At 41.3% G+C, this 10,970-nt stretch overlaps 1 protein-coding gene across 2 annotated transcripts in view; it reads right to left on the bottom strand.

The window, feature by feature from the left end:
- Positions 1–10,970, bottom strand: part of mtfmt (mitochondrial methionyl-tRNA formyltransferase) — a 57,104-nt gene that overhangs the window by 15,180 nt on the left and 30,954 nt on the right. Inside the window, exons 5-7 of one of the 2 annotated variants that reach the window (XM_043674566.1) lie at positions 7,738–7,813; positions 7,117–7,208; positions 6,235–6,316 (exon numbers count right to left, since the gene is read on the bottom strand). In XM_043674566.1, coding sequence (XP_043530501.1) covers positions 6,235–6,316; positions 7,117–7,208; positions 7,738–7,813 — 250 coding nt within the window. The remainder of the gene's footprint in view (positions 1–6,234; positions 6,317–7,116; positions 7,209–7,737; positions 7,814–10,970) is intronic. The other variant, XM_043674567.1, reaches the window with a different exon arrangement.

Genomic DNA, 10,970 nt, shown 5'->3' on the forward strand with positions numbered 1-10,970 from the left:
TTCTGTACATACCTCAAAGCCATCCATTCTACTTATTTGTGCCTCAGTATTCTCATCGACAACAATGCCCTGTTCCTGAGTGAATACTGAAGAAAAGTATTCATTCAGTGTCTCCCCAATCTCTTCCGCCTCCACACGCAACTTCCCCCTACTATCCTTGACTGGACCTATTCCTACCCTAGTCATTCTTTTATTCCTAACATACCTATAGAAAGCCTTAGGGTTTTCCCTAATCCTATCTACTAAGGACCTTTCATGTCCCCTCCTTTCTGCTTTTAGCTCTCTCTTCAGGTCCTTCCTGGCTACCCTATAACTCTCAATCGCCCCAATTGAACCTTCACGTTTCATCTTGAGATAGGCCGCCCTCTTCCATTTAACAAGGGATTCCAATTCCTTATTAAACCACGGGTCCTTCGCACGACCCTTTCCTCCCTGCCTGACAGGTACATAATTATCAAGGACACTCAATAGTTGCCCCTTGAACAAGTTCCACATATCATTTACACTCTTGCCTTGGAGTCTACTTTTCTAAGCCACACATCCTAAGTCATGCCTCACCGCATCATAATTTTCCTGACCCCAGCTATAACTCTTGCCTTGTAGTACACACTTATCCCTCTCCATCACGGGTGTAAAAATCACCGAATTATGGTCACTATCCCCAAAGTGCTCACCTACCTCTAATTCTAACACCTGGCCTGGTTCGTTACCCAGAACCAAATCCAGTATGGCCTCACCTCTTGTTGGCCTGTCTACATATTGTGTCAGGAAACTCTCCTGCACACATTGAACAAACACTGACCCATCTAACGAACTTGAGCTATAGCTTTCCCAATCAATATCAGGAAAGTTAAAGTCCCCCATAACAACCACCCTATTACTGTCACTCATCTCCTGAATCACCTTCCCTATCCTTTCTTCTACGTTTCTAGGACTATTAGGAGGCCTGTAAAAGACTCCTTACAGGGTGACCTCACCTTTCCTATTCCTAACCTCAGCCCAAACTACCTCAGATGGCAAGTCCTCATCCATCGTCCTTTCCACCACTGTAATACTATCTTTGACAAGCAATGCCACACCTCCCCCTCTTTTACCCCCACCTCTCCCCCTCTTAAAACATTTAAATCCTGGAACCTGCAACAGCCAATCCTGTCCCTGTTCTAGCCATGTCTCCGTAATAGCCACAACATCGAAGTCCCAGGTACCAATCCACGCTGCAAGTTCACCTACCTTATTTCGTATACTTCTTGCATTGTAGTATACACACTTCAAGCCACTTCCCTGTTTACAGGCACCCTCCTTGGAAATTGATGCCATGTTCCTCACCTCCCTACACTCCAGGCCCTGCACCCTGAAGCTACAATCTGGGTTCCCATGCCCCTGCCGAGTTAGTTTAAACCCCCCCCAATCTGGAGAATGTAGACAGAGTGGAACAATAGTTGGAGAACACAAAGTTCTCATGGTGGGGTGTGGAGAGTTTGGAGTGTATTTGAAACGTCTGCTTAATGCTACATATAGTGACTAGCATGGTGTACAGTTAAAGCATTTTGTAAGTCATATTTTGAATTAGTTAATGCAAAACTTACCTTTCCTCTTTGGTTTGACATATCATTTGCCTGTTAGTTAGGTTTAAAATTGTGATGATTTTGATTTGAATGTTACAGCAGAAGTTTTTAAAACATGAAATTTTCTTCTTTGGTTACTTCCATTAGGTTGTTTGGAAAATTCATCTTTTCTCAAAAGACATCAGTCCCAATGGAGATCACAACATGTGCACTCGTCCAGTCTTTGAGAATGGTTTCGGAATTGAGGAAACTTTGGAAGTTCATGGTTAGCACACATCTGTAACATTCTCACCTATTTCTGTCAAAAGTCTTAGATGAAAACAACTTGGCCCTGAGATTTATCACTGTTTAATGTCAGTATTAGCTTATTCTAGATTTGGTAAGCCTCCATCCCCCAACTCAACATTAATTTCCCTGGAGTAAGCAGATCTCTCACATCCTGTGCTATAAATACTGACACAATGTAATTATTTAGCATGTCTGCCATTTTCTAGGAATTAGCATCACCATTACCAGTTGATAAAAGATCCCACTTTGCTTGTAACCATTACTACTTTCCTGTTATAATCTCATTGTTTGTTGTTGATTTGCATATCCCTTTGCATGTTTTTTTCACGTTTCTTTTTATGTTACTCTTACTTTGTATCCTTCTTATTCAGCAGAATCTATTTTACTTAGTTTGTTTTTATGTTTTTAAAACATTTTAGTTTGTTTCCTCATGCCTGGTTGCAGTCTCTGACTTCTTTTCCTTTGGCAGGTAAAAGCTCTTTGCCACTAGGGTATAACAAAGCTGAAACAGGGATGTTGTTAGAGATGAAAGAGGCATTCTTAGTGACGCCACAATGTGATGAGGTCAGAAGTCAGAAACAGAATAGGGACAATAAGCAGGTGCTTAAACTGGCAGGATGTGACCAGTATGTCCCAGTGTGTTCGGGCCACAGCTATTCAATGTTGATAATATCCAAATTTTCTAATAATAAAGGTAGCTAGAATCATAAAATGATAAAAAGACATTGATAGATTAAATGAATAGACAAAACTATGGTAAATGACTGTCTTGTGAATAAATAAAGTTATCCACTTCCAACTTCAAAAAGGGTAGAACAAAGTTCTAGTTGGCAAAAGTCTAGATACAGTGGAAGTTCAAATAGACTTCAGAGCTGAGGTACACAAGCTGGCTCAGAAAATAACCAAAAATACTACAGATTTCTAATTTAGATAAATGTGAGGTGCTGCATTTTGGGAAAGCAAATCAGAGTAGGATTTATACACTTAATGGTAAGGTCCTAGGGAGTGTTGCTGAACAAAAAGCGCTTGGAGTGCAGGTTCATAGCTCCTTGAAAGTAAAGTCACAGGTAGATAGGATAGTGAAGGCGGCTTTTGGTATGCTTTCCTTTATTAGTCAGAGCACTGAATTTGAGTTGGGAGGTCATACTGTGGCTGTACAGGACATTGGTTAGGCCACATTTGGAATATTGTGTACAATTCTGGTCTGCCTCCTATCAAAAGGATGTTGTGAAACTTGAAAGGGTTCAGAAAATATTAGGATAGATTAGATTACCTACAGTGTGGAAACAGGCCCTTCGGCCCAACAAGTCCACACCGACCCTCTGAAGAGCAACCCACCCAGACCCATTCCCTTACATTCACCCCTGACTAACGCACCTAACACTATGGGCAATTTAGTATGGCCAATTCACCTAACCTGCACATCTTGGACTGTGGAAGGAAACTGGAGTACCCGGAGGAAACCCACGCAGACATGGGGAGAATGTGCAAACTACACACAGACAGTTGCTAGAGGTGGGAATTGAACCCAGGTCCCTGGTGCTGTGAGGCTGCAGTGCTAACCACTGAGCCACCATGCCGCCATTACAAGAATGCTGCCAGGGTTGGAGGATTTGAGCTATAGTGAGAGGCTGAATAGGCTGAGGCTGTTTTCCCTGGAGCGTTGGAGGCTGAGGGGTGACCTCATTGAAGTTTATAAACTCATGAGGAGCATGGATAGAATAAACAGATGAGGTCTTTTCCCTGGAGTGGGGGAGTCCAGAACTAGAGGACATAGGTTTAGGCTGAGAGGGGAAAGATATATAAGGGACCTAAAGGGCAACTTTTTCACGCAGCGGATGGTGCATGTATGGAATGAGCTGCCAGAGGAAGTGGTGGAGGCTGGTACAATTACAGCATTTAAAAGGCATCTAGATGGGTATATGAATAGGAAGGGTTTAGAGGGATATGGGCCAAGTGCTGGCAAATGGGTCTAGACTAGATTCGGATTTCTGGTCAGCATGGATGCGTTGGACCAAAGGGTCTGTTTCTGTGCTGTACATCCCTGTCTCTAAGTCTGAAATGTTATCTCTGTTTCTGCATCTGCTTTACTGAGTATTTCTAGTATTTTCTGATATTATTTTGGCTAGTGAGACAACATAGTATTATTGTGAGCAATTCTGCACACTACATTTCAGGAAGGGCATATTACCTTTGGAGGGAGTTCAGCTAGATTTATCAGAATGGTATCTGGACTGCAAGGGGTTTAAGTAAGAGTAGTTGCACAAATTAAGGTTCTGGTAGTTTTAAGGTTAAGAGATAATCACAAACAATCACAGAATCCCTATAATATGGAGGCAGGCCATTGGGACCATCAAGTCCACACCGACTCTCTGAAGAGCTACCACCCATACACCCCCAACCCCGCATCCTATTCCTGTAACCCTGGAACAGCTATTGGAAATACATCTAGCCCACACATCCCTGGACATGATGATAATTTAGCATAGCCAGTTCCCCTAACTGCACATCTTTGGACTGTGGGAGGAAATCAGCGCACCCAGAGAGAATGTGCAAACTCCACATAGTCATCGGAGAGTGGAATCAAACCCAGATCCGTGGCACTGTAAGACAGTAGTGCTAACTACTGAGTCTCCATGCTACCAAATCTGACAAAGCTTTTTAAGAAAAATTAAGCAGATAGCAAATGTTTCATTGGTTGAGATGTTTTGAATGAGAGGCCTAGTATAAAATTTAGAGATAGCACTATCAGGAATGCTTTTAGGAACCACTTCTTCAGGCAAGACCATAAAAACCACAAGAAATAGGAATGGAGTAGGTCATTTGACTGTTCAATAGGATTATGGCTGATCTGACATACCTCACCCCCATTTTCCTGCCTTTCCCCCCCCCATAACCCTTGATCCGGCTACCGATCAAGCATCTATTTCAGCCTTAAAAATTAATAAGGATTCCGCCCCCACAGCTTCCTGTGGCAAGGAGCTCCAAAAACAAAGAAAAACACTCAAATAAATTCCTCTGCATAGCAATCTTAAATTGGCGTCCTTTACTGAGAGATTATGGCCTCTGATCAGAGATTCTCCCTTGAGGGCAAGCATCCTCTCAGCATTGACCCTGTCACGGCTCTTAAGAATCCTATATGTTTGAATGAGATCACCTCTCATTCTTCAAAACTTCAGTGGGTACAGTCCCAACCTGTTTAACCAGGAATCATCTTTGTTAACATTCTGTGAACTGCCTCCAATTAAACAATATTTTTCCCTAAATAACAGAGCTAAAACTGTTCACAATTGTTCAAATATGGTCACCAGCATCTTGAACAGCTGCAGTAAGATTTACCCACTCTTATATTCCAACCCCCTTAAAATAAAGGCTTACATACTCTTGAAGCAAAAGCCCCCAGCTCTATTCCACAAAATGTGACTGATCAAATGTGAATTTTAAGTCTGAAATTGATTGATTTCTGTTAATCTCAGGTATCCAGGAAAGCAGGACAAGTATTATGGAGTTAGCCTGCAAGTCAGCTATGATCTTGATGACGGTAGAACAGCTCTGAAGAGCCGAGTGGTCTCCTCCTGCACCTCTGCAAAGTTTTGCACTTTAGTAGAATTGATCTTTGGTCCTATGATTAAACAGCATAATGAAGTTATGTAAAAACAATGACTGCAGATGCTGGAAATCAGTTTCTGGATTAGTGGTGCTGGAAGAGCACAGCAATTCAGGCAGCATCCGACGAGCAGCAAAATCGACGTTTCGGGCAAAAGCCCTTCATTAGGAATAAAGCTTTTGCCCGAAACGTCGATTTTGCTGCTCATCGGATGCTGCCTGAATTGCTGTGCTCTTCCAGCACCACTGATCCAGAGCATAATGAAGTTAGGCAAGTTAAGATCAGGTGACTGGCAGAATCAGTCTGGCCAGCTAATCTCTTAAAGGATAAATTTTAAAAACCATTGGGGCAGTTCGTAACCAAAAGGTATTCTGGAAAGATAATCTGCTTTAATGATACTGAGAGATAGTTATTGGCTGGGATATTGGACAGAATTCCCTGGTTCTTATTCAAGAATTGCTATGGGATCTTTTACATCCACAGGCAAGTACATCTTCAGTTTAGTGTCTGATCCAATGCTCTCACTTCTGACAGTGCAAAATCCCTTAAATTCTAGACTGGAATATCAGCCTATATTGTGTGTTTAAGTTTCTGGAGTGGGATTCTAACCTCTGTCTTCTGACTCTGCGATATGAGTACCACACACTGAGCCACCATGGATTTTCCAGGCTATTAGCTAATCAAAGCTTCAGTGAGAAGGCAGAGCTACTCACCAACCGCAACATCAAACTGAAAATGTTTTTTCTTTGTAAATTACCATTATACATAACCTACCCAGTGAAACAGGAATTTCTCGCACATCCACTAAATGCAAAAGCTTCACAGTTTTGTCCATCCACAGTGTTCGCAAAGGAATCTACAACAACAGTTAGAGTTAACAATACTATATTGTTAATCAGCATGTTTCCATATTGTGATTAAATAATATGGTACTGCGATGTTCTAATTAGCCTAAACTTTTCCGTTTCTTTTCCACAATTCTTTATTTCAATTCTTCCATTTAAATTGGCTTAGTCTCTGGCAAAGTGAACCATCTCAAGTCACATTAATGCTGTTCCTTAGCTCACAGGAGTAGAACAAGACTCCATTTGCTCCAGCAATATCATCAAGATTGAGAACTTGTTTAGGGAAGGAACAAAGACTGCAATGGAGGTTGGATCATCAAATACATGCAACATTGAGTAAGTCATGTCATCTACAAGAGATTCAAGGATATGGTGGGGACAAGGTGTGACAGAGAAGGGGCTACAAGGAAGTAGAGTTGAGGCCACAATCAGATCAGCATCGTTCTTATTGGATGACACAGCAGATTTGAGGAACTAAACAGACTACTGTCACTCCTTTTGTCCACCTTATGTGCACACAAATAGCACCGACAGGATGCCTGAGCAGATTCCTGATCTCTCAACAAAGATTGGTGAAGCTATGGGCAGCAACAGTTAAAACAGACATTTATGTAATGACTAAGAAATCACCACCATCTGTTTGAAAACAAAGATAATTAAATTCCTTTTTCTTTCTAAACTAAAAACATTTAAATCAGACCAGTCAGTAAAATACCTTTGTTTATTTTGGATTGCTTTTGAATGAAACTCTATCTACAGCGACAACAAGCTCTAATCTCAGATGCTTTAGGCATCCTTGCAATGCACTTACCCTGGATCCTATTGCTCGATATAACTGGTCAATCTCCTCCCGTGTCTGTTCCTGCCAGTTCACCCAACTCATACCAACACTAATCTTAGGAGCTGCAAACACAGGGATTTCACAATTAAAATTATTTTGCACAAATACAACCAGGTGAGACTTTCTATATCTTTCTGGAATAAGATGATTAATAATCTTAAATCTAGTGCAATTCCAACTGCTGTATGCTTTAGAATTAAAAAAGTTGAATAATTCAGCAAATGATGAAGAAATAATGAAGTAGTCATAGGGTAGTGTAAACTTTTCCAATTGTGGGGAGAGACTAAGGTCTAAGATAAGACCAAGAAATCCAAAAGGCAACTCGAGAAACTTTGTAAACCAGGTAATGATGGCAATTCTGATATTACTATCACACAGTAGTTTAGGCAAACTGCACTGATGTCTTAAAGAGGAATCTGAAAGAGAATGAAGGAGAAAGAAATAGAGGTTCATGTTCTTATGTGCATACAAGTGGTAGATAGGTTGAGAAGAGGAGGAATCAGAGGAGCTTCACAAGGAGCATCAATGCTGCGAAGGACCAGATAAAAAGGTTAACATCCGATTTCTGTGCTAAAATTTCTTTTCACTCACCGAATGTAATTCCCTCCTTGGATTGTTCCTTTGTGTTCTTTATAAGTTCTGGCAGACTTTCCAAAGTTAAAAGAAGCTGAAACAAATAAATACAAATAAATTTTAGATTTGGAAAGAAACCAGTTACTGCATAGGAAGTTGGTTTGCCAGACTATCAAATTAGTTGCATTTTATATCACAGAAAGAAGACATGTGACAAAGTATCCTTGCTAATTCACTAAAAGGATTAATAGTTTCTCCCATGGTCACTTCTTGGTCCACTTAATTTGTTTTCTGTTAAGGAAACAGGCAAGGGGGATCCAAGATGGCGGCGACCCAGCAAGTCTGAGTCTATAGTGCACCTCCCAAGACTTGGGCAAAGTGGGCCACCCACCCCCAACACACTCACCATACTATTTAAAATAGCTGTTTAATTTAATTAGTTGCTTAGTATTAAATTTAAACAATCTAATCTTTAGTAAAAATGACTAAAGGGAAGGGAGCCCGCAGCTCTCAGCAGGCAGGAACCCCTCCCCCAACCTCTCCAGCTGCAGCGGAGGCGTCCACAGCCGCCCCAGGGGACTTACCTACAGTGGCGAGCCTTGTGAAAATCATCTCTAAACTGGATGCGAAGATAGACGCTTTTATTGAAGAATCCCGAAGCCGATGGGACTCACTCTCGGCCGCGCTGCAAAATCACGACCGAGACATTAAAGAAATCGAGCGCCGAGTCGGAGGGGCGGAGCTAACGGCCACAATCTCCGAAACTACAGCGCAATCGGCCGTGGATCAGGTCCGGACACTCGAACAGCGAGTCCGGACCTTAGAGAATCACATTGACGACCTCGATAATCGAGGTCATCAAAAAAAATTTGTTTGCTGGGCCTTCCCGAACGGGAAGAGGAAAGCCAGCTGATAGCGTTTCTCGAGCAGTGGCTGCCACAGCTTTTAAATCTGGAAGCTGGATCAGGCTAGGTAAGGGTAGAATGGGCCTACCGGGTTGCAATACGCGGGCCCGGCTCAAATCAGCGTCCCCGCCCGGTCCTGTTCCGGCTGCAGAGCTATAAGGAGAGGCAGATACTCCTAGAAGCCTCCAGAAATCTTGGAAAAGATTCCCAAGCCACGATCTATAAAGGATCCAAGATCATGTTATTCCAGGACTTTTCCCCAGCTCTAGTCCGAAAGAGGAAGGCATTCGATGAGGCGAAGAAGTGTTTAAGGGACTTAAATATTCAGTACTCCTTACGCTACCCAGCGACGCTACGCTTTAACCATAAAGGATCCGTGTATAACTTCAGATCGTCAGAAAAGGCCAAGGAATTTTTGGAGTCTCTTAGATAAATTGTAAGAGATAATGGATGTTGGTTTGCCTTTCCCCCACTCCGCTTTATATCCCACCCCCTTTTTCTTTTTTCTTACCTTACTGTTTAATATTATCTTGGGGGGTGGGGAGAGGGATTTATTTATTTGTTCTCTATTTAACGATTATCTCCCCACCTTGGGGTTTTTTTTATTATTCTATGTATGTATGTGTGTATGTATATATATATATATATATATTATATATATATATATATGTATATATCGCCGGGGGTTTAGTTAATGTTGGTGGGAGGAGGTGGTTACCTTATTCTATTTTACCTCTGTCTCTAGGAGCGGGGTTGTTTTCCCTTGTTATTTTGTATTATTATATTTAATTATTATTTGTTGAGGTTGTAATTTTATAGTTATATATGTTTATACATGGTATTAACATTACCAAATATATCCAGGTGTTGGTGTGGGTGGGGAGGGAGGTGTAGGGTGCTCACTGTTAACTCTAGCTTTGTATTATATTTGAATTCTCCTCATCCTATTGAGGAGCGCCTGGGTCAAGGGTGGGGCATTGGTTGGGAGAGGATACGATGGACCTCTGGAAAGGAAGTGACACCCCTTGGGAACAAGGGGGAAAATCTCCATTTAAATACGTTTTTTTTTATTTTTTAGAAATAGTTTTTTATTATACTGTTGTGAGTGTATTAGAGAGCCTCTATTTTTGTGAATTTTATATGCTCTATGCTCGGGATGTTCTGGATAGGGTTTCCCCTCCCAAAGGGTCTCGGATTTGCCCGGATGATTATGGTTGATAAGTCGGTTAAGTGATGCACCTGGAATGTCAAGGGGAGTAATTCGCCAGTCAAAAGGAAGAAAATATTATCAAATCTTAAGAAAGAAAGAGTTGATATAGCTCTCTTACAGGAGACACACCTGTTGGATAAAGAACACTTGAAATTACGACAGGGTGGATTTGATCAGGCCTTTTTTTCTTCTTTTAGCTCAAAAAGTAGGGGAGTTGTTATTCTTATTCGGAAGAATTTCCCTTTCAAAATCCTAAATCAGATAAAGGACGAATCTGGACGATATATTCTGATTAAAGTCCTTATAAATGGAGAGGAATATGGGATTTTAAATTTGTACTGCCCCCCGGCACACCCCTTTAAATTTATAACGGAAGCCTTCTCAAAATAGGGGGAAACGTTAATTGTATTATGGATCCGGAAATAGATAGGATTCCCAAGAGTACTGCAGGAGTATCTCCCAGATCTAGACAATTGGTGGATCTGAACAAAGATTTAGGACTCGTAGATGTATGGAGATATCTTCATCCACAGGGCAAAGATTTTTCTTTTTACTCCAATCCACATAAATGTCATACCAGAATTGATATGTTTTTTGCCCCCTCGATTTTTTAAAATTCCATATCATCCTGTAAAATAGGTAGTATAGCAATTTCCAACCACGCTGCTGTATATATGGAAACCAAGGTGAGGAACAACGGGACATCCCCTCGGCATTGACATATGGACCCCTTCCTAATGAAAGATAGTAAATTTGTAAAGTACTTCTCTCAAGAATTTAAAACTTTTTTAGAAATTAATTTAGGTACGGCTAGCAACCCATCAATGATGTGGGAGACCATCAAAGCTTACGCGAGAGGTTTGATCATCTCCTACTCAGCGACCCAGAAAAAATTAAAGGGAGAACAACAGCATTTGCCCGAAGCTCGCTTAAAAGCAGCTGAAACAGCATACGCTGATAGACCTTCTAATATCAAATTGCAAAGGATTACGGCCCTTAGGACAGCTCTAAACACCACGTTTACCCAAACAGCTAAGAGGGAAATATTATTTGCAAAACAAAAGTTATATGAATTTGGCGACAAACTGGGTAGATATTTAGCATTTCTTGCAAAGAAAAAAAGGCCCCTCAAACTA

Source organism: Chiloscyllium plagiosum, chromosome 32, assembly GCF_004010195.1.
Source record: "Chiloscyllium plagiosum isolate BGI_BamShark_2017 chromosome 32, ASM401019v2, whole genome shotgun sequence".
Lineage (NCBI taxonomy): Eukaryota > Metazoa > Chordata > Chondrichthyes > Orectolobiformes > Hemiscylliidae > Chiloscyllium > Chiloscyllium plagiosum.